This window comes from Nesoenas mayeri (assembly GCF_963082525.1).
Source record: "Nesoenas mayeri genome assembly, chromosome: 8".
In the NCBI taxonomy this organism is placed as follows: Eukaryota; Metazoa; Chordata; class Aves; order Columbiformes; family Columbidae; genus Nesoenas; species Nesoenas mayeri.
Window position 1 is genome coordinate 23,310,863 of NC_137554.1, and position 24,616 is coordinate 23,335,478.

The 24,616-nt window shown below is 38.6% G+C and overlaps 1 protein-coding gene across 1 annotated transcript; it reads right to left on the reverse strand.

Moving 5' to 3' along the window:
• Positions 1 to 296: 296 nt before the first annotated feature.
• Positions 297 to 20,241, reverse strand: OMA1 (OMA1 zinc metallopeptidase). Its single transcript, XM_080349227.1, has 9 exons — positions 20,139 to 20,241; positions 18,285 to 18,813; positions 17,335 to 17,563; positions 16,061 to 16,234; positions 15,850 to 15,957; positions 14,120 to 14,248; positions 10,128 to 10,202; positions 8,154 to 8,303; positions 297 to 874 (listed from the first exon to the last, which is right to left on the reverse strand). The coding sequence occupies exons 2-9, from the start codon at positions 18,791 to 18,793 to the stop codon at positions 656 to 658; spliced, it is 1,593 nt and encodes a 530-aa protein (XP_080205353.1). The 5' UTR covers positions 18,794 to 18,813; positions 20,139 to 20,241; the 3' UTR covers positions 297 to 655.
• Between the last annotated feature and the right edge of the window lie 4,375 nt (positions 20,242 to 24,616).

A 24,616-nucleotide genomic window follows, 5' to 3' on the forward strand; every position in this document is an offset into this window, starting at 1 on the left:
TCACTTGAAAATTATTTAGCTCCTTTTTTTTAAATTCAACTTTGTGTAACCCACTCAGGTCACTTTGAAGAAAAATGTTGAATGAATCCTTATTCTAAAATGGCTTAGAAAGAAGAAAAATCCCAGCAGAAAATCCACCTAATTAAGTGGGGTGTATCTAGCCCATCAGCTATTACTGCATCTACACTTAATATTTTTAACCATACTATATGTGGAACAGGCGGTAAGCTCTCCTCATTATTTCTTAAATGAAGCTGAACAGATCTAACCGAAACTCCAGCAAGATAAACCAGACAACTTAAGCGATGAAAATTGTACTTTTTTCCTGTGCTTTAGGGACGCTTCTGGCTCATCCGTCCTCTGATCAAGGTGAGCCTGATAAAGCTGAAAATTACAGTGTGACTGGATTGTATGAGATTATCTTTCCCCTGAGAAGTGATTTATTTTAATAACTCTTGATGAATAAGAAACTTTCTGCTTAACATTGCTGCTCTTCTAGTGTAGGCACAGTTCCTTATTGCTTTGAAAGAGAGATCATATAAAAGAAACATAGAATATGAGTGGCCATGTCTTCTTTATGGTTCAAAGACAAACTTGTGTCACAAGGTAGACCTTCAGGGACCACAAGTTTCACAGAAAGTGAAAATTATTATCACTAGTTTGTAGGTTTAGCTGCAAAAGTTACTGGCATATCTTCCGCTTTTTGTGTGTGAGGAAAACCCAGTTTTGGTTTTGAGAGATCCCGCTTTGTAGAATTTTGAGTTGATCGATCTTTAGACGAGTCCAGAAGATGTTGCATGTTAAGTCTGAAAATAAGGCGAGGATCTGGTCCAGAAAGAGATGGGCAATTGCAGCTCTCTCTTATTTTAAGAGCCTGTGAATACATAAGAAAATAAATGAAGCCCATTTGAATAAGAAAAACAAATAAAAGGTTTCAGTCAGTGATTTCACTTTCCAGTAAGGTCGGCATTTGCACATAAACCTTAGTGAGTATAGTACTGAGTCTGAGCTGTTGCTGAACAACTTTTCAATAGAAAACAAGAATTCCTGAGAAGAAATGCAGCAATATGGTAAAACAATGGGAAAAATGAAAAATGAAAACAATTTTTTCACAGTCTCTCGAAGAATGGATACTCTAAAAGGTACAGCATAAATGAATAGGAAGTTCTTCAACTGTTTTATGTGATTCTTGTTCACATTGGTACCTTTTACCTTTTAATTTGCATTCACATGTAAATGCAAATGACTGCATCAAGATAAAAAGGGCTGTGAATAATTTAATTCATCCGACATACTCTATATTGAAGTAATTATATATAGATGTCTGACTCAAAAAAGCAGGAAAAAAATCTGCAATAACATAATGGACATTTCACTGTTTGGCACAAAGATCCAGATGGTTGATCAGTATAGTTAAGGTCCAGTTACACAAGTGATCTCACCTCCAAGAGGCACTTGAATACAGAGCTTCCCAGTGCTCTGAGAAACCAAGGTAGAAAATTATCTGGATAAAAAGATTAGTAGTAGGATAACGAACTTTAAATTTCTCCTGGTCATTGAGTAAGTGCCACTGAGGCACAAAGAACCCAAAGAATTTCCCAGAGAATTAAAATCCCACAGGGCAGGCATGCCCCCCCTGACCATTCTGCCTTGTGGGCGATCTGAAAAGAACAACAATGGATGGATTTCATTTCTCAAAGGCACCGTGGAGAAACTGATAAAAACCAGAATGAATTCAGCTGTTTTAAAGGATGCTTAAACTGGTGTTCGTTGTAACAAAGCTGAACATACTTTAATTAGTTCATGAAAACAGGCAGATCGTTTTAGAGCTAACAATAGATACCACACAACTAAGTCCAATGCAGTACTTTGCAAGTGGCTGTACACAGATCTAGTATCCATGGATTTTCCTAAAAGATCCATTTAAATTAATCAATAAAAGTTCCTATTATCATATAGCAAAATATTATATGTAGAATTTTAGGGGGTTCTACACCTTCACTGAGAACTATTTTTTCAAGATTGCAAAATGAAACACCAAGAAAATATCAAGTCAAAAACTAGCCTAATATTCAGCATTAATCAATGGTCACTGTGGTACTGTCACTTTTACACAATATTACCTGTATCTTGACCTCAATTAGCATAAAACTATGGGCAGATTAACATTCAGTTCAAATGCTTATTTTATCCCAGACCTCACCATAACCCTGGATTCCTGAAAAGTAACGGCCAATGTCCTGCACTGTAGCCGGGTGCCTCCTGACCAGTTGGCGACTGGTCCAGTTGGGATTGTTGGTGGAACGTGTGGGTTGATTCATTTTTTCACGATGGATTAAACGGGAAGAAGAAAGCAACACAGTTTTCATAGCGGTCCTACCACTGCACTTAAAAACCAGTCCAGAAATTGTAATCTGCTTTATATATACTACATTTGGCTGAAATAGCAAATCAAATATTTCAGTATGCCTATGTCTAAGAATTTGCCCATCATTTTGAAACAATCTGGTATTGTTTCACAGGAGACACTGAGAACATCTTACTACAGCAGATTTTAAGAGAAAAGCAGAGTTTCTTAACACATTTCTTTGTACAAGGAGGTATCAAAACATATTTCTCCTAACTTTTCTATAGTGAACTGATAAAGAGTTTGCTGTAAATGCCTAGAAATGAGAAGAATTTAAATTTAACAACAGGTTTTGGAAAAAGGTCCATTCCAGGAATGCAGCAAGAGTTTCTCCACTCTTTCTTGCTGAAATATAACATTCAAATTACTGAATACACAAGTCTGGATTAGACATGCAAATATTTCTCTTGTCCAACTTTTAAAAAATATGAGTAAAGCTTTCAGTATTCGTGGGGTTTTTTGCTTGTCTGTGGTTTTGTTTATTTTGTGGGTTGTGTTTGCTTGGTTTTGTTTGTTTGGGTTTTTGTTAGGGTGTTTGGTTTTTTTACAGCATGATTGTCCATGTAGTCACCAAATGCAGCTGTTCTGCTCAACACTCTTCTGCTTCAGTGACCAATTAATTTCTAAACCGACATTTATGACAAACCAAGAGTTTTGTCTTGTTCTCTTCCAGAACATAAGCTGCTGCAAGACTGCATTAATGTCAAGCAGCATTATTCAAGGCAAATGGAAATATAAAGATTTAGGCTGTATCCTGGAAAAGGCAACGTAATCCTCTTTTAAACTAATTTAGCAATTTTACATCTCTGGTTTTCATGGCTATAAAATGACTGGCTTATTTCCATGCTTTCACTTATCTAAGATACTGGAGTATTTTAGAATTTACAGAAAAGGTACAAAACAATAATTCAGAGTTAACATTTTTACTCTGTGGATGACTTTGTGCTCTTGCTAGAGGTAAAGCTGTCCAAGGGGGTAGAGTGCTTTTATACACCACCATCAACTCATACACCATTAAAAAGACTACGGCAACAAGAATGGATATTAAGCTGACATGTCATCTCACTGTTAAAGACAACTACGGCCACACGCTCCAATGAGAGTGGCCTTTGTACTTACGTTTGTGACATGCAACAATCAGCCCTAGTCACAAAGTGCTCTTTCCGTGGTGTTATTTTGTTTTGTGCCGGTAGCTCTCTAACATCATTGAAGTGCCAGTAACAGGCTGGTGAGCTTACCATTCAATTTTTCCTGTAAGATGAGCCAGCCCAACATGATCAGCCATACTGTACTTCCAAAATCACCTCCAACTTCCAATCTGGTAATTTAATATTGCTCAAGTAAACTGGATTTTGACAATTTGGGTAACAGGACAAGTAAAAGCATTGGTATTCTAGTAAAAACATGTCTCATTGACTGGTTGTACGGAAGAGTATTCTCAATAAAGATGGATAGAACTGAGACACGGTTAACTAGCTAGAGTGAGTACGTAGATTCACCTGGGAGTACTTTAACGCCGTTCTTTTCAGGTTAACCTTAAGAGAGAAGTACTGCTGTTCAGAACAAAGACCACCTGCATACTTACTGGTTCAGAAGATCTCAAATAAGATATCAAAAATACTGCTTATAAATATAATAACAAAGGCAAAGCTGGTTTTCCTACCAATACAATTGCAGGAGGTGACTGCAATGTGCTGGAAGGGGGAAAGCAGTAAGAACTAGGAAGGACAGCCTCATCCTAATGCTTTCATATAAAACCGACCAGCAGAGATGAACATAGAAACAAGCAATTTTTAGGTCGCAGTCTTAATCCTTCAGGCTAACTGCTGCATCTTGACCCCTGCAGTCCTTTGGAGTGCATCCCACCTCCCAGGGTGTCAGCTCTCTCAGTATAAAAGTCACATTCTCTTGTCCATAAACCAGGCTAAGGGTTAGAGTCGCTTGTGTCCGACCTGCGATTACCTGGCAGGGCTAACTTAGGCTCTGACCTTGCAATTCTGACAAAAACTAAAAAATAGTGCAAGCATGGAGGGAAAAAACCAAAACAAACAGAAATGCTGAGTTGCAAAATGAATTACAATTAGCAGGCATAGGGAAGACAACAGGTTCTACAAATGAAGTAGTAGTAAAAAGATGATTAATAGAATGGGTAGCTTTGTTATTTGATGGAGAAGAAAAGCAAGTTATATATAATGTTAATATTTCAAATCTTTCCCTACTTCTGTTGGTGCAGAAAAGAAAAATTGTGACATAATATTTAACAACTTTACAACAAGGTTAGAAACACAACTCAGTATTTTTTATTCTTATTTTCTGTTTTCACATTGATAGGGCTTAATTAATACACTCTAGTACTAGAACTATCTGAAATAATCTTCAAATCATAAGCAAAGGACAAATACAGCAACCTATTTTTGAAAAGTAAGTGAAATAAATGTATCTTCACCTAAAAAGCAGCAGACTGAGGAATAAGCAATAACTACCCAAGCAATAATAAAAATAATAAACAGTAAATGTGGATTTGACAAGAACAGGTCTTGTCAAAGTAATTTTTACTTGACAAGTTAATTGATCTAGCAAATGAAAGAGAAACAGTAGAGGTGACATATCCCAACTTAGTATTACTCTTTAAATGTTCTCAACATGGCATTTCCACAAGAGAGTGTGGGAAATAGGGATTACAGTGAATCAAAAACGGAATCTGAGCCAACAACATGATGCCAAAAAAGCAAATGTCACGTCAAGATGAATTTTTGTGTCACAGGCAGAGCTCAGTAGATAACCTTCTGCTTTATTCAGTATAGCTGAGGCTTCAGCTGACGTAGAGTGCTCTATTTGAACAGCATATTAGGAAAAGGTAGAAAAACTGTAGCAAGTCAGAGAACATAAAAATAAAAGGTTCAGAGGTGAACAAGAAGATCATATGACTTCTCTCTGGCACTACACTTCCAAATTTTTTCTCTCCAGGACAATGCTAAGTATCTTTCCTGCTACTACAAAGTTATTTTAAGATTTATTTTTCTGAAAAGAAAATGCATAGGTCTTCACCGAGCATCTCACCACCTTCCATGTAGGAATTCTATGAAATTTCAGTTTCTTATTCAACAGTATATTCTGTTTTCCTAATTTACAATTCAAATCTCTCCCAGTCTGAAGGGAAAATCTTTTAAAAACCATGGTAACTATTTTTAATTTTATTTCCTTTGCAGGACAGCACCACCTTGTAACTGCTTATAGGTCCCTTATTAACTAATTCCTCACCTCGGCTGTAGCTTCAAACTGGTTCAGAAAACCAGATGCAAGATCTTTAAAAGACAGGGAGCAAATCAAATGAGTTTTAATTATGTGAAAAAATAATCCCTGTAATATTCCTCCTTTAATTTACATTTCCTGACACTGTTAAGTCACCTTATTGAGACATGCCGTTTTGTTATCTGAAGGAAAATTCTCACTTTATATGTTCACATCTTATTGTGAACTTGCTTAGAAGTCTTCAGAGAAACATCCATGTGGCCTGAGAACTCAAAAATCTTATCTCTATTTCCCCCAGCTATAGTAGTTTGTCTTATAATAGATACTATATTGTCCTGAAAACCACTTCAGCTTCAAAACCATCAGCATATGAAACACAACAATATTTGTATCATTATCTTTAATATAAACCAGTCTATTGAGTTAAGTACAAAGGCAAAACCCAGCAGAAGGGTTATTTTTTAGGATTTAAATCCTTGTTTCTTGCTCACAATGGATTTGATACTGAGTCTAAGAAGTCCAGTTTCTTCAGAGAGGTACTAGAGAGATAAAAAGGCCCTTTTCAAAACTTGACTTCACTCCATGGGCTCTGAATGTCTAATGGCCATTAATAAATGGTAAATATACTGTTCTAAAAGGCTTTAAGTATGTGAACGATGAAACTAAAAGGCATTGATATTGAACCAAGCGCTGGGATTCCATGGCTTCAGACAAGAAGCCTCCAACAACACCTCTACATACCTTCTTTCATGTTTATTCCACTTTTGTACTATCAACCTCACTTACCTAGTGACTGTTAAAAACAGGAAACCTTCGGCCCCAGCTTTCTCATCTTAGTCCAAAGAATGTTTAAGGTAAAAGGCAAATGAAAACACCTTCCACTCAACTATCTTTTGGAAGAAAACTTCCTAACCTCCACCGCTCTTGGAGGTGAGAATGGCTATAAAAACATGAAGGTTGCTCTGCCTGCTAAACTAGAAGACATAAGACAAATAACGTAACTGCCAGTTCTATACAATTGCTCAGTTATTTAACTGATTTGCTCAGTCTGGGGGTAGAACATAAGCAGTACTTTATTTCATTACCACTTTATAAGCCAGTCAGTAACTGTATGAAAATAAAGGATCCTGAACTCTTTATGCTCAATCTAACTAAAATTAAGGCTCTGCAACAAGTATAGTTTTCCATTCAGCTGCTCCAAAGTGTTAGAAAATCCATCAATAGTCTCACAACCTGTCTTTGCAAAGTACAGAATTTGTGTATATGAATTTAAAACATTCAGTCTAACCAGTCTCCACTCTCCTACCCCTAATGTTGATTTTGATTTATGCCATTGTTTAGAATATTCACCACATTCATTCTCATCAAAGGATTCCTGAAAATCTTTTTTCCTCCTTTGAAATCAGCAAACACCTCAACATTTTAGTGCTACCTCTGCCAATAAATCCTCAGCTGTCTTTACAGTTTGGAATTGAGAAAGACTTAAAGTGACTGAAAGTTTTTAAAAGAAAAAAAAAAAGAAGAAAGTACAAGCTGGTTATAAGAAAGGGAATTTCCACACACAGCTTAGCTTGCTGAAAAGCAGTGCTGTTATGAAGTGCTTTAGCACTATCTTTCAAAAAGAAAAAAATAGGCAAAAACCAATCCATACTATTTTGCTGTAGTTAAAAACCCCACTATCTAAAGAAACAGTAAAAAACCTCAGATTACTAAACTTGGAATAGTTCTCCGTTCTACCAGGGAGTAGCACAGCAAATGAGGAGAATCCCCAAGTGGGTACCCACTTGGCACTCCTCTGAGGGGAATTCTGAAAGAACAGAGAAACGACTGAAGATTCATGGGCAACTGTGTGAATTAGCTCAATTTCCTTGGCGTGGGGTAAAATCTGCTCCCTAACGTGACAGAACAGAGATGTGAAGAAAAAAGCAGGCTGCAAAATCTAGAGAGACCTATCATAAGTAGGGCTATTAGGAAATCTTCTACGGGGGATCTGACCTTCTTTTGAGGCGCAGATAATGGAGGTGTATTCAATCACACATCAGTGAGAGAGACAGGACAGGCTGGGGCGTTCTTGATTTGAAAGCTCAGAGCGAGCTATCAAAGCAAGAGAAGTTGAGACAGTTTAGGGCTCCTACTTAAAAACCGGCTTCCAAAGTGACAAAAAAAGAGAAAAGAATGGATGAGACCTGTGACACTGTCACATCTACACTAGGGAGGCCATTCAAAAGCAAAAATACTACACTTCAACCAGAAACAAACAAATAAAACAACATAATTACATTTTACCTGTGCTATCTTAAATTTTCCTCATTTAATAGAACCTTTAAGGTTGAGAACTTTGTAACGGAAATTTTATGGAAGGATAAAGAGAAAGATAAGTACGATGCTAAAAGAGTAGATTGTAAATCAATACCAAAGTAGCTTGTGAATCAATACCAAACTAATTCTGGCAACCTTCCTAAAAGAAAAAGACACATTTCTGAACTCTGCTTACCTCTGGGATAAGCCGGTCTAAGTGCTCAGCTCTATTTTCGTGAGAAGGGTGTGTGGAGAGCCACTCTGGTAACTTGGGCTGCCCTTGAATGGTTTCTGCTAATTCCATCTGTTGCCAAAATACGCTGCTTGCTCTTACATCCACACAAGCCTGGAAAGAGAAAGGAAACGTATACAGCACTAGACTTCTTAAGTAATACAACACGCATTCTAATGTATAAGAAATTACAAAAGACATCTTTAATTTTTAAATTTAAAGGCCTCTTTAGGTGGTCACCCCTCATACCTGACAGGAAAAAATATGCTCTAAAATATCTAATACGGTAAAAAAACCTCATCCTGATAATCACTGGATTTATTCCTTCTAAAACCTATGTAACTTCACCAATCTTAAAATCCTTATATCTGAATTAGACAATTCAGGAGGAAAACAGATTCACAGTTCCTGGCATGTAATTGTCCTTTAAAAAACTCAGCTGCTTATTCTATTTGCTAGACACAGGTACCGCAGAAGAACAAATTAATCATCTCCACAGATTTAAGCAAATTTACAGGAAGAAGTTTAGCATGAAAAATATAAAGGGATAATGATATATACTCAAATATCTCTAAAAATGAACTGCAAGTGATTACACTGCCTTTTTCAAGGGTGATCTTTGTAATCCACAGTAGGTTAAAATAGTAAATTCTGCAGAACTAGGACTCTCCTACCCCTCTCCACAGAAATATATATTTAACAATGGAAAGTCATGGAATACTAACTTTAAGAATGGCATTTGTATATGAACAACAGCCTCCTTTATATTTGCATTTAAGTGGAAGGGGAAAAAAAAGAACAAGATTTCTTACATTAATTTTCATTTATTTAAAAGAGACAAATTCTCAGAAGGCAAGGAAACTACTTTTTTTTGTCCCTCAGAAAGACAGAAGCGCTTACCTGCAGATTATCTGCAGAAGCAGAGAAATGCCGAGATACCACTTTGCTTTTTCTTTCTGGTATGGCCCTACATCTTAGGTCTTACAAAGCAGTGAGTACACACAATAATTACACTTTTTTCATGGTTTGTATTATTCCCTTAGATGACCTTAAACTACAAATGCAGTTTTAATTCCAGAATCAAAGTTAATTTTAAAAACTCTCCCTTGAAGAAATATTAAATAAAGGAAATTTTCCTTTTGAAATATTAACACTAGGTGGTGCTGCTCTCATAGTTATTGAACAGTTATCTAGCTCTATTGCCCTTAGCTAGAAACGGAAGAGTTATTTTGGTTTCTTTAATTTAGAATTTAATTTAGAATTAAAATCCACAGGGACCAAAAAGAAAAGAAGTGACTAAAAAAACCCAAACAATGCATAATTTCTGATGTAATTTTGCTTTACTTTAGCAAGGCTGCATTTCTTTATCACTGTATGTAGATTAAATCTTTAAATATCAGAAAAGTATGGACATACTTTGTATTTATCAGCAAACACAGAAAATATAATCACAATATCAAGAAGTTCTTAAATTTTACTCTATTGTTACAAAAATAGATGTTACAGATTAGAATATTTTAAGTGCAGTACAACATAGGAAAGCATTCTTCAGAACTCACAATAGATGGAAACTGCATGAAACACAAAAATCTAAAACGCAGTTTGTATCTTTACATGCTTACTGTTTGGCATTGTCCTCTCTAGAAATATGTAGCTTTTTCTTCTAATAGTAATAAGCCACACAGAAAGTATACTGTGTAGTCATTGAGGCACAACTTTACACTTCAATTTTATTACAAACAATTTAGGCAGAATGACTTTGTCTTTCCCTACAAACTTTTTTATTTCCCATTATTTCACTAATCTATGTACCTTTACAAATTTGGAACCCTCCCACACACAGTCTATCTCTGTATGTGATGTGAAACTCCCTCTGATTATAATGGGAACTGAAAAATGTCAGGTAAATTGCTGACTTAACAAACCACTTGTAGTTACCTTTGCTGCGAACTGAAGTCCCACTTTATCAGCTTCAGCCTCCAATGTTCTGCTATACGGTCTGTCAAACATAAACTGCAAAGAAGCACATCCAAACTCTATTTCTTGGCTTTGAACATGTACAAAGCTAGAGCACTGTAGCTATTTTTCTAACCTTCTTATAAGAAATAGTGTTTATTTACCATGTTCACATCACATCTGATCAGTATTAATTTTCTTAATGTAATATTTAATTCCATTGTAAGTAGTTCATTGATCCTGTATTCAGTGGAAATTAATTCAAATTATACATATTTTCATGGCCTCTCATCAACCAGTCTCACAGCAACCAAAAGGTCAATGCCAACTTTAAACTAGATTTTTTTCACTTCATTTCACTCTTTTACTTCCATTAAGATTTTTTTTTTGTAGCAACTGTAAGTAAAAAATTCCAGTGTCTCCCTTAAGTTTCTACGACAATTGTCTATAAATCTGGTATGATCTATTTGGTATGGTAAACAGTCCAGAGCATGGAATGTAGCCATACATATTTTCATGCAGTAATTACTCCTTTGTCATTATTATCCCCCAACACAAGGTGAAAATTGCCCTTCAGAAATCAAAATAGAAGATGTCAACCTGGGCAACTCCTCTCCCTTTTTTCTAGGGTATGAGACTGTATTAATACACACTAAGCGACAGTGGCAGTTTTCTCAAACAGTTATTTAGTCATAAATACCACCTTTCGTCGTATGTAACTCATGTAGATTTGGGAAGCCCTGCCCTAGTAAATCAGGGTATAGTAAATGCAAATCAGGACTTGTTAAAACAGCCGTCTCCTACAGAAATAAGGAACATGGCACAACATTCTGTTCTGGGTTTCAATTAGGAAATATCAAGTGAAGAATGGGGATTTGAAAGGTTAACGAGGCTACTGAAGAAAAAAAAGAAACCTCTAGAGGCTTTTTCAAGCCAAATATACTAGTTTGTAAGTAAGCACAGACAAGGTCACTTTCTAAATTCCTTGCAGACCTTAAAAATTTAAAGTATAAATATATTTTTGTAATTCTCTGAAGATAAAGTCATTATTTGAAGTGGAATATATTTTTTCTATTGCCTTAACAAGTGCTCTGGGTCTATTGCAATGCATATTTTCACTAAACAATAAAAATATCCCTGGCTAGCCTGTCATATATTCCTGACACACCATTTCTCAGTTAGCCAGATAAACTATCATTTTAGTTATTAAACATTTATTGAACAGGGAAATGAAACTGGGAAGTCAACAAGACTACCCAAGGCACTAACTGGAACAGAGGCAGCAGAAGTAGCACCCGTCTCAAAAAACAATTTGAAGAAGTTTAAGGACTAGGAAACTAATGGTCTGAATGCACACATCTTAGCAGACCATCTAGAAAGAGAGATATGGGACAGCAAGAAGACGGTAATAAAAACGTCAGTATTTAAACTATTAGCCCTTAGTTTTATTTGCATTTACGGTTAAGCACAAGGATATGACTACTTGCCCGTATGTCTACCCCAATATTGCCAAAAAAAATATGGCTGTATTTTTAGAATAAACACAACACTAATGCAATCTCTAGTTCAGGACATGCCCATGCTGCAGATTGGCATCTGAGGAAACTACCACCCTATAATTGTGGTTACTTCCTTATGTTCTGATCATTACCCAAATTTCATTAGCATATAAGTAACCTAAACACGTCCTTGGCAATTTTTGAGCTTTCTATGTGTTTCTTCTTCAGATCTAAAATTAAAACTATATGATAATCTGAATCTCTTGAGAAAACTTGAGCTCTCTGTCATAGTGTGCGTCTAGCCAATGAAGTCTCAGCAGTGGTCACATAAAAGGGTCCCGAGTCATCCAACATATAAAACTATTCACCTGCTGCTGAAAAATGAGTTAAAAAAATATTTGTGAATGTGCTGGAATGAAAAATTAGATCTTCAAACTCTGATCTAAAATTCTTGTCAGAAATTGGACAGAATAAAGAGGAAAGATTTGATTTTTCAAATAAATTATCAGACCTGTCTGTGTATGTTAAAGAAAAGGTAGTTACAGTAACTCGACTATCCAAAGCCACCAGTTTCCACACGAAAAACAAACCTGATGGTGTCAGGCAGACAAGAAAGATAATATGAAGTACTGTAACTGTACGTACAAGTGTGCAGGACACAGGCAGAACTCAGAGTCACGCTTTCTGCTGTTCCAAGAATAATTTTTAGGCTTTAGTTCCCACATAAAATAACTGCTGCTATAAAACCGAAGCCAATATGTTTCAGTTCAGAAAAACATGACTAAAGAACAACCATGAACAAATCCCATAAGAGAACTTAACAATTTCTTAAGGCAAGCAAAGTCATTGGCTTTGGAGAAAAAAGCAGAACTGAAGCTAACATGCCAAAACGCCAACCAAGAGTCACTGGTAACTACTTACAGTCAGTAATAACAAATAAAAAATAGCTAATAAGTAAAAAAGTTAAGCCTCTGAGGACAGAAAAGAAAAACAAATACTGAAATAGAAGCAAGTACTGCAATGTGGCTTAAATAAAGCTTTCATAGAGTGGGATGTTAAAACTTTAAAAAGTAAAACAGAGTTATGGAAGAAACATCCTGAGAAAACATGTAGAAAGGTTAATTTTCAGGTAAGTGCAATAGGTAAACATTAAATGGAGGAAACAAACAGGCATTGCATCCCTGGGTGACTAACAGAAACAAAGATTTCTACCCAGCATCTTTTGTATATGGGATGAAAGCTTTGCCAGTATTAGTCATTTATTCTGTATCACCTATGGATATGTATAATGTTACTGAAAACAAGTTTGATCAGTTTTAAACCAGCACATTACCATACAGTATCTCATATGCAACATATCTGTCCTATAGCAACAGCGGACTATGAGCTTAAACCCAGATTCCATTTCCAATCTAAAGCATAACTCCAGTCCCCGATGCCAAAACATCAGTTGCAGTTAGCTTGCAGGAGGAGAAAAGATCCTGACAGGGAGTTAAATCTTGCTGTCTAAATTATGAGCTGTCTCAGGATTGATTCACACTTTGCTTTTTCCAAATTCAGCTCCTCAAAATGCTGGCTAGCATTCATCAACGTACTGGCTTCTTAGCTACTTGTACAAATATCCAAGCTCTTTAGAGATAATTTATGTTCAGAGTCCACACATCTACTCATTAGCATAAGAACTACAAAACCAGATTGGTTATGTTTAATTTTATGTTTTTGAGGAACCAGGGGAAATCTCGGGAAAAGTATCAAGAGAAACTGAGGAAACCAGAGAGCTCTTTCACTTAAATGCAGAATCGAGTTTTACAATGCAAGCAAAATTTCTTTTAAAAAGACTCATGTTTTAAAAAGAAATGGATCAATAACTGTCAAGATGCAGAAAGTAAATTAGACTGCTGAAGAAAAATGGCACCACAAAGTCTCTGAATTTCCTTTATTGGAATATATGCTGTCTGAAAAGATTATTTCAGTAAGCTTTATTATAGCCTGGTTTATACTTTGAAAGAGTGTTTAGACTCTCAATTTTCTTATGTTGGAACCCACTCTTACCACTAACAATGTATTTAAAGAATTCCATATATTTTATTTTGTTTAGAAACAATTCAACAATTACTCAAAATTAAAACATGGCATTTCAATATATACAACTTTAAAGGATGAGCTAAATTTCAAAAAGAAAATCATCTGACTTAATTGGCGAGCAGGTACTCAGAGCCTGTTCAGCTAAATCAAATCATTTAGGAAGACCTAAGGTTCTTCAAGATGACAAATTACAATTTGCATCAGCTAAAACAGATGCAGATTTATAAAAACATTTTTCATTGAAAAACATACTCAAATATTAACTTTTCCATATAATATTTCTCCTCTTGCCGTTTTCCTCAAACATCCTATTTAGTGGTTCCGCCTCGCCAAGATTAAAAATGTTTTGCCGTGGAACTCCAGAAGGATAATCCAAAATGTCAGTCTTACCTCCTGCAACTTGCCCTGAATCCACTGGCCAACAACTGCCAAACTATCACGAGGACAGATGGCCCAGATCATGGTGAGAAAGATGAGTGATAGAAAATCCAAGAAGTGAACCAGGCTGGCTTTCTCTGCCTGCAAAAAGAAATGGTCCCATTTTCGTTCCTCACTGTCAGGCATTTTTTTTTTTAACATAATAGAATTTGAAAACATTGTATAAAACAGCTACAGTTTTTTCTGAGCAGCCACAGAAACTGGGCAAACACAAGCTCCCCTTCTTGCATCAAAAAAAATCCAGTTGGATACAAGGTACTTTCGGTCTAGAATCCACACCAACTGCGTAAATACAGCTGGAATAAATACATTTTGGGTCTCTCCCAGTTTGAGTTTCACAGCTGGAGATAACATGATGCGAGTGCGCAGTCAGTGTTCTTCAGTACAAAGGCCAAGAAACACTTCAGTTGGAAGGAAAAATCTAGAAAAAGATCTAGAAATCTGTTCTTTACATTAACTTGAGAAGAGATAGACATCATTTCGACTGGAATACTAATGGGATAAGGGGACACTAGGCATAATATATTTATTATTTTCTGTTGCAGTCCTTTAATTTCAGAAACTGCGAGATCCTGAAGAAAGAAACTGAAATTCTTCTGGTTTTTACAATTCTGTTTGACATATACAACAAATTGACCTGAGCGCTTACAAGCTGGACCATCCAATACTTTTATCTATGCCAGTGGGGTGACACAGGCTCCATACAAACAAGGTAAGTTCTCTTTATTATTAGAAATATCTTTTTAGATGTTTAACAAGTCAGATGGCTCCACTGAGCCCAAGCAATTATGATGTCAACTGCTTGTCATCCAAAATCACAGAAGATGCAGAAATTCTCCTGTATTTCCACTGCCTTTAAAATGTATTTACTCATTTCCAGATTAGTTTTGCAATTTTAGCAAGATCTTTACATTTACAAGCTTCTCAGTATGTCTTCTCAAACTGATGGATAGCTAATAAATACAATTTTCTAAAATAACAAGCACAGAAAGAAACCGATTTAAAAACAAAGCAGCACCTTCCAGCAAATCGTGTCGATCTAGAAGAGTATGAGCCACATTTCTATGCCATCCTCTTTTTTCATAGTTTTACCTCCAAAGCACAACAAAACTATTACATCCATTCTGTTCAAATGGCAAAGAAATACCCATTTCAACATATTTATGTCAGGATAGGGAAAAATTAAAGTCACCTGTCAATGCAGAATGAAGCTCCAGGCATTCTGGAGTTTGGTGTTCTAAAAGTGTGTGCTACTATAAGAAAAATATCATGTATTTTTAAATAATTTATTAAAGTATATCCATTTCACTAAGAAGTGAAGGAGTAATAAACCAAGTTGCTGAGTACCTCTAGTTCCTTATGTCTGTGGTGTAGGAGGAAAGGCACCTCCAGACCAAGTTTGAAATGATTGTCAATAGTGAGCCATAATCCATCCATACAGCTCTGAACAAGGCACTGGCAGACGTTGTGCTAACACTGGCTACTACAGGACTTCTGACAGTTATTGAATATTACATGAGTAATGAGGATATACTCTATCAGAACACTCTCATTTCAAATTCCATTTTTCATTAACTAGAAATAGTCACACTGAAACTTTGGTTGGTAGTGACAAGAAAAACCTTAATTAAAGTAATTAGAATTAATTTCGGAATTTTAGACAGCTTTCTTTAAATACTTACTGCATGTTCCAGCACAGCGTGAGCTATTTCATGTCCCAAAATGAAAGACAGCTGATGAATATCAGAAACTGCATTTAGCAATCCGGTAAAAACAAACACTTGACCATTCTGTACACAAAAGAAGAATGAAAATTAAGTAGAAGACTACTACTTAAGTAGAAGACTACTACTTTCAAGACTACTAAGAGTTTTTATATTGGGCTCAACTTACTGGAAGCACAAAAGCATTTACATCTGGTTCATCTACCACATGGATAAGCCACTTGAGTGTCGAGACCTGTGGGATGTCCTTATTGCTTTCAGATAAATGACCAACAACTCTCTCCACGACCTGATAACGTGCATCTGTCTCAGGTAACATTTTACTTTCAAATTTCTCCATCCACTGAAAAAAAAAAAATACATTGATGGTTACGCAGAACAAATACATACTCAGTTACAGATTTAGTGGCTACACACAAGTTGGTTAAATGTAAGTTTTAATACATAGACAAAGCAAATATATTAAGAGTTCAGGCTTTCAGACCCACAAGTTAATGATTAATAAACTTAAAAGGAAGTAAACCAACCACAGATCAAAAATAGGGTAGTAAAACTTTGTGCTAAAGCCTCCTGTATCCGGCATCTTCCTAGTACAGTTAAGCTTGGCACCACAATTTGGCAAACCTTGCTATACTTTCCTGAATAACCATCTAAATTTATAATTTATCCGTGTATTTCTCTTGCAATTTGCAAGGCGGACATATTTATACAAAAGGTAATTTTAATATACCCTTGTACTTCTTCTGTTCTGTTTTTAACTCACATTTGTCAGACAGGAATACAGTGACATTTTCACAGGGGTTATAAAGTTTCACTGGCTTAGAAGAAAGTCACAGAACTCAAAGTTACAGAAATGAGTGCAATGGACAGTTTAACATAAAGCAATTAGAGAAAAATGAGCTGATCCAGTTAAAAAAAAAAAAAAAGAAAATAAAAGAAATAGAATTGAATGCAGGTAGAGTATTACCTTACAAAGCGACAGCTTAGGAGAGAGGGCCTTAAACAAGTGCCAAAAAATGCTCGAATCAGCACAGAAAATGGGACAGATCTCAGCATATACCTATTATCTATGCTTTTATTGCTTCCACCAGATTTCTGTATTTCTTGTTATATTACAATAATACAGTTAGAAATGTTGCTACATACTTGTAATGTGCTCTCTAACTATCATGTGCCCCTGAATGGTTTTCTAACAGAAATGGAACTCCTAAAAAGGACAGGGACAAGAGTGGGGGGTAACTGATGGGGCTGCTCTGCAGGGTTCTGAGCCTGAAGTTGAAAACTTATCAAGGATACCACAAGGTTTGTTTGCCCATCTCATTAATTGGACTACTTCATTGCTACAACAACAACAACAACAACAACAACAACAAAAGAAAATAAAAGAAAATAAAAGAGCATTAACAGTTTTAGAGTATTTTGAATTTTTCTTTAAAATCTTACCATATCGTATTCCATCTGTGACAGTTCTCTAAAATGCTCTTTTCCAAACACCAACAGTCGAGCACGCCCAGTGATGGGTGTCTCCTCCAAGTGAGTAAAATAAAACATGACAAATACGACTCCTAAGCTACTGACACCCAGCAGTATCTTCCATTTATTTTTTCTTGCGCTTTCTTTAAAAAGTTCCTGTTTATTAGGAGGAAGTGCCTTCCACCAATTTCTTATGCTCCTGTAAGATATAAATAGTGTCAACTTAGGACATGGTTAAAACAGGGTTTGTTCGTGTGTGCGCTTGCTGTATTCCCACCTCATGGAAGAGCTTATGGAAGGTTACAGTCTAATTGGCACCTTCTCCCCTCCATTTCTTCCCTCGTGCAGCAGAAGGAAGAATGTCCCTCAGCGTCTTGGTTTACCTCCCTCTACCATGTGTAGGTGAGAATGAGAAAAGCGAAAGATGCATCTAACACCTCTGAAAATGGAAACAACTTCTAGTTGAGCAAACTCTCAGTCAATGCCTCAGTCCTACAAATTTTACAGAAATAATAACATGAAAACACTACAAATACATCTACCATTCTCCAAACTCATGCACACATCTTGGCATGACAGGGTCTTAGGGCAGGTGCTGAACTCTTCTCTTTAGTGACCAATGACAGAACCTGAGGGAATGGCAGGAAGATGGGCCAGGAGAGGTTTAGGTTGGACATCAGGAAAAAATTCTTCACCCAGAGAGTGCTGGAGCACTGAAACAGGCTCCTCAAGGAGGTGTCATGGCCCCGAGCCTGACAGTGTTCAAGAAGAGACTGGACAATGCACTCAGACACGTGGTATGAACTGTGGAGTTGTCCTGTGCAGTGACAGGAGTTGGACTTGATGATCTTTGTGGGTCCCTTCCAACTCAGAACATTCTATGATTCTACACTAAAAGAGGAAGTAAGATAGTATTTTACCTGCCAAGAATTATAGCAAATAATTTCTGAGCTGGCTTAACAATAATCCAGAAAAGAGGCACTGGTGCAGCCTGAAAGGATGGTGATGCACGAAAAGACCTGATGATCTGAATGTTCCAAGCAGAACAACGATGTGGAAGTTGCTCTACAGAACCGATCTGGAGGGATGTGGTCTTATCCCGCAATGGCCAAGAAGACTGGAAGCAAAACCTTCCCCAACTGTGCTCTGCATTCTTGTAAACTTCTGTATTTGAAAAATTCAAAAGACACTTCTGTCCTTTATTGAGGAAGTTTCTGTAGTGCTCAGGACTTCCAGTCAAAAAACAGTTTCTAGTATTTCCTTTCCAATCCAGCCTTTGGCATCTATCTCGTGTACAAATGACTTGAGTTCGGCAATATGCAGCATAAAGCCTAGAGAGATTATTGCATTTTCCCTGCTTGGTTAAAGAAGACAAATGAAAGAAAATACAGTTCCTGCCCAGCAACTTCAGGCCACAGATAATATTCATAACTTCTTTGGTTGGTTACCCTAAAACAAAAAAATAGCAGAGAGATATTAAGAAAAACACCCAAACACAAAACTCTGAAACATTACTTCATTTAATCTGAGCAGATACCCTGTGTTTGTTTGCCAGCAGTTGCACTGTACAAAAAATGTCAGTTACAACTGTATCCTGTTGCAGTTTCAAGGTACCAATCTGCTATTGACTGTGAAAAGGTCAATGTCTTATATCACTGAGAATAAAACAGTCTGATTTTTTTTTCTTTCGCTTTTATTACTGCCAGATCAGAATGACTACAGGTGTCTCTGTGGAAGATGTGTGCAACATCACCCCTCTATGCTGGGCTCCTTGCAACGTCTGACACTAATACGTACTTTTAAGGAGCCATTGGGGGTGGAATGTTGTTTTTACAAAACTGGGGCCTGGCGCCTGACCCCAGCGTGGGGGAAGGACTGAGAGACATCAGACTATGAATCCTTAATGTAAAACAAAGTCTCTCCAAACTAATCCCAGAATGCAAACTGATTACCGTATTTAAAAAATTAATCTAGGCGGAAGGGTAGCCAAAGAGCCAGGAATCCATATTTTAAATAAATCAATAAGGGGAGGCAGTTGTTAGAATTAGATGAATGAGACAGGTAAACTGAGGCAGGCGTCGGGTAGTCTGTAAACCCTGCAGTACCAACCAATGGGGAACAGAGCAGGGAATTTGCATCTGGGTTTTGGGGGGGATACAAGCAGGGACTTTTTGCCCTAGTCCGTGTGTCGACCTTTATGTAGAGCACCCAGCCCTGCAAAATTTTTAATAAAATACGCTTTGCTGAGAGATCCTGCCTGAGCCTATTATATTGGCAAGGTGATTTTTTTCCTACATACTGAGGAAAACCAGGATGTATTACTTTGCTAATACCTCGCTCTGGAACGCAGGGTGCTGGTCTGCTGAACCCGGCCTAGAAACAAAACGACTCAACGCGGCCAAACCAAGTCTCTCGCAGTCGGTGGCCTCGTATACATGGGCGAAAACCGGCCGGGCCGGGCCACCCCCGCCTGAGGGGCCCGGCGGCGGCCGCTGCACCCGCTGGCTCTAACGGCGGCCTCGGCCTCCGCCTCCCCCGCCCTCCCGCTCAGGCAACAGCCGGACCGCGAACTGCCCCGGGTGCTATCCGCGGCTGCCGCGACTATCGTGATATGGGCAGACATGAGGCGGGAGAAGGGAGGGAAAGCGAGACCTATCGCTCCCGAGGGGGGGGGGGGGGGGGGGGGGAAGAGGGGAGGTGCGTCCGCCGTCACAGCTGGACGTCCCTGCGATCTGCCCCGGGAAAGGCCTCCTCCAGCGGACTCCCCTACTCACCGCCGCGGGAGGCGGAGGAGGAGGGGTCGGACCTGGCCAACGCGGAGACACCGTCGATACCGGGGCGGGAGGCAGGTGGCGGGACGGGACGGGCCCGGCGCCGCCCCAGCGGCAGCCCCGGCTCTGCGCCCCGCGCCCCGTCCCTCAGGCGCTGCCGGCCCTCGCGCCCCCTCAGAGCAGCCGTTGCGGAGGCCCCGCCCCCCAGCTCGAGCCCCAGCGCCCCGCGCCCCGTCCCTCAGGCGCTGCCGGCCCTCGCGCCCCCTCAGAGCGACCGTTGCGGAGGCCCCGCCCCCCAGCTCGAGCCCCAGCGCGCGAGGTGCGCGGAGCGGCTGAGGCGGCCGGAGGCGCCATTTTGTGGCAGCCAGAGCGGCCTCGGTTGTGGTGCGAGGCGGGCAGGGGTTCCCTTCAGAACGTGCTGCCGCTGTGCTTTCTGCTGTGTTGCCTTTCTCCTGCCTTTACCTACGGTGTTGCTGTGAGGCCTGTGTGCTGCCTTGTGTTGTCTCACCTCACAACTGGGGTCGGCCCTGACCCCTGTGTCCCTGGGCCTGGCTGTTAAGAGGTCCTGAGTGATATTAGAGGTCCTCAGTTATTAGACTGTGTTTTAAGCAATTCTAGAACTCATAGTTTAGTAGACTATTAAGGTAGTATCCTTTAAAGATTAACCAGCTTTGTAACCACAGAATCTTCGTATAAGCAGGCTCTGTAACCGTAGAATCTTTGTACTTGGGAATCATACCCTATTCTTGACATAGATTAGATTCACAATTTATTCTTTTAAAACAGGTAATGAGAAGTAACTGAGAAACATGCGACTCTTGCTTAGCATTGTTTAAACAGCTTCTGTTAGAATAGGTGTGGAATATGTTAATGAATATGTAATTTTTTTGTCAATATAAGCCATGTATGACCAACTGGTTGGCAGCAGACCTATGGAGGGACACCCCAGGTCCGGCCCCAGCTCTGGATAAAGAAATGCTACTTTTAAAACCCTAAAACATGGTTTTAAGAGTTTATTAATTTAGCTGCAAACCTAACATGTAACTTTTGGCCTACTTGTCTAGCTGACAGTACATAGTAAATGATGTGTTGTGAAAACCACGTTATTTACTGAAACAAAGGGTGAAGCATGGACATGTGTGGTAATGACAGGGCAGCGCAGGCTTCATACAAACCCTGGGGCTTTGCATGTAAACAAAGGCCCTCATTGCGAAAGGTAAGGAAACACAGATTTTTGCCTTCAGTAGTCGAATATTCTGTGTATAAGCACAGTCAAGTATCGTTCAGTGTTTGCTGAGATATTCATTAGTCCATCCCTTTTTATTAGTCATTTTCATGACAGTTCTTAAGCATTGATGTCCACTGGCAAGAAAAATACACAGTGACCAGTTCTTGGGAGTCCAGGCCAAGAGGGGGCTTATGTAGTGATCAGTAGAAAGTCTGTTTTCATGAGACAAAACTCCTTTAAGACCTGCCCAGCCTCCATTATTGTAAGAGGCACGAAGAGTAAAATCTGTCAGTCAATTAGCATGCCTTTAATTTCGGTGACTGTCAGCTCCAGTCACAAAACCAGCTGAGCTGTAGCAGCAGAAAAGCGCTTTGTCCAGCCTAAGGCCTGTGTGTCCCAGCTGCAAGAAATGCAGAACTGAGATGGAAACTCCCATGAACGTCTCCTGATGCTTAATGTCTTTATTTCTTATACTTTGTATTTGCTTGCTTTTCGTGTCTTCTTTATCTAGAATTCTCCATGCCTAAGCCAAACATGAATGGAGCTGTTTCTGCAATCCTGGATCCCTGTTAAAGTCAATGGATGCTTTGAGCGTGCAAGGATGGGGCTAAAAATTGTGTTGCACACTCTGCAGGTTCTAATGTCTTCCCAAGTGGCATCATTTATAATCAAAACTTTCGAGCAGACAAGCAGCAAATACAGCACAGGTAATTACAGAATCTCTCTATCAGATACCAACGCTGTCTCTCTACTTGAAAATCTGATGAACAATTATCTCCTTCAGCAAAATTGAGACAATTATAAAGCTGTCTTATTTCCGACAACAGAAAAGAGCACATGAAGATAGAAAATAAAAAGGAGAACTCAACAGACCTGTGCTAAAAATTAGCACATGTGCACTGCACAGCAGCTACAGCATAGCCACATCCAGTTACCTTCTAGTTGTTCCACTTACCTTTTCTGGGTGCAACCAGAGTAGCAAAAATGTTGAGATTTCTCATTTCAAGCCTTACAAGGACGGACCTTTATTATATTTCAAACAAAACTTAGATGAAAAGGGTTGGGTGCCTATGCCACCAGTACTGTTGGGCCCACACGTAAAAATCTCAGGGGAAAATTAGAAATGCATTTTCATTCAGTCATTCATTTAGATATTACGAGGTCTCCCTAATTGTTTCTGTGGTGCTTGATTTGTGCTGGAGTAGGAACGCAAGATTGTTATTCCTGGGGGAACAAGGATCGTCATGAAAATGCAATGTGAATCTTGTCAGGCTGCTACTGTGCACGGAATTTTAACCAGTTAAGTCCTAGTACAAGGAATTTTGTTAGAACTGCTGAAGAATAATGGCAGAAGTTCTAGAAGTTGATTTTTCCTGTGCTGATAGCAATTGTAATGACTCAAGATTAATTTTAGCATTAAGAGAGGTGATTGCAGTACTTAAAACCCTGAGGTAAATCAGTGGAAATGCTTTGGAAAGGATAATTATACCTGCGTGAGGAAGAATATTTGTTTAATAGCATTATCTGTTCTAATTAAGGAGAAGTGGAGGAAAGGCCAATTTGTCATTTCTTTAACTGTTCTCTGAAAAAGTGTGGGTTTTTTCCTAAGGTGATTCCTCAAGTTTTCAACATTTTAAGGACTATTGTGGGGATCTTGTATCTAGTTGTCATCATGCACTTAACATCACAGACATGCTGGTGTTTTACCGTCTGAACAAAAGGGTGGGGGTGCGTTTATGCAGCAGGTGTTTTGTTTCACATCGTTAACCTAATCTGGCCATAATCCCAATCCAAACATTCATAAAGAGATTATTCTAAAATGGGGGAAGATGGGACAAGAAGAGGATCCTCTTTGTTGTTCCAGAACAGCAGCAGGTTTGTTCTATTTTACCCTGATAAGAGCAAAAAGCAGGCTGCAGGCTGAATGCCGCATAGGATCTGCTGCCCCAAAGCTTTCCCTGGGGCTTGCCCACTCTCACAGAAACCATGAGGGGTGTGTCTTTAACTATAAGTGTGGGAACATGCGTTTGTGTTCACACACCTGTCATATGTAAATGAACACAGGGAGTTTGTGTCAATGCCTTGGAGAACACATACTTGTGTAAATAAACAGGCACAGATTTTACCGGGGGAATAGATGGAACAGAGTTTAAGAGGGTTTAAAGCCTTCTGTGAATCCTTAATTCCCTTGCTGTAGTGCTGGCTTTGCTTCTTGCATTGTCCTCTGATCTTGAGGGCTTAAAAAAGTTTTAAACTAAGAGTTAAATGCAAAGGCCCAAACCCGCTTTGTGCAGTTGCACAAAGGTAGTAGCACTGTACAGAAAGGGCAGCACTAGCCTCTTTGGAGCCCTAACATAGAGGCAGGAATTTTTTCTCTGCCGGTGTTATTTGAGCTTTCTCAGACAGCACTTCACCAGTTGGAATTGCAGAACATAATTTAAACAACAGACGGCTCTACCCTTGTTAAAGCAAACATACCCTCTGTTTTATAATCCAGGCAGGCACTCTTTCATATCAGCCAGGGGTTTGTTTCTCTATTTACCCACAGACAGGTGCATAAATGTATGTGTATTTATATCTACAGAGTATTAACACAGCATTCCAAAACAAAACAATCCCTGACTACTTTTATGCCTGAGCAGACTCCACAGAAACAGATATAAGAGTGACGTTAATCACTTGTTGAGGGCACTGGTTGAAAGGTGTCAGCCAGCACTGCCTAAAACATAAACCCACCGTCACCACCACCATACCTGCAGCACCCACTGCAAAGGGTGTAAAGCCTAATCACTTAAATATGACAAACACCCCATTAGAACAGTATGATGTAATCAGGAAACTGATAACTAGAAATTTCAGGGTTAGAAATTTCTAAATTCAAATTAATAATGAAAAGCATTTCAATTTTGCAAAGTTTAAAGCTGACAAGGAGTTCATTTTCTCATTTTCAGTGAGAACATTAGCAGTGGACAAACAAGCTAAACATCGTGGGCTGTTACAATAAAATACTTGATCTACTATTAAGATATAGCCCAAGAGGTGGTGTGGCTGGAGCAGCAGGAGAGGAGTGAGTACTTAGCAGGAGCAATGGGTATGTTCAGTTTATTAAAGCCCAGTCCCTACAGTAGCTTTACATAGCCTTATTCAAGTAGAATGATCTAATCCAAAGTGAGGTTCTCTGAGCTCTGCACTGCAATTAATCTTCCCCTTCTTTTGATTAATTGCAGACACACACCTTATCACTCCTATTGAA

What these genes read in the sequence shown, in the direction of transcription:
- OMA1 (XM_080349227.1), bottom strand. Translation starts at nt 18,793, where the DNA reads ATGAATATTATCTGTGGCCTGAAGTTGCTGGGCAGGAACTGTATTTTC. An exon ending in ACGCTGTGCTGGAACATGCA is followed by an intron (nt 14,249 to 15,849) that starts GTAAGTATTTAA and finishes TTCTTTTTGCAG; the next exon opens with GCAGAGAAAGCCAGCCTGGT. An exon ending in TTCAGGGCAAGTTGCAGGAG is followed by an intron (nt 10,203 to 14,119) that starts GTAAGACTGACA and finishes GCTTCTTTGCAG; the next exon opens with TTTATGTTTGACAGACCGTA.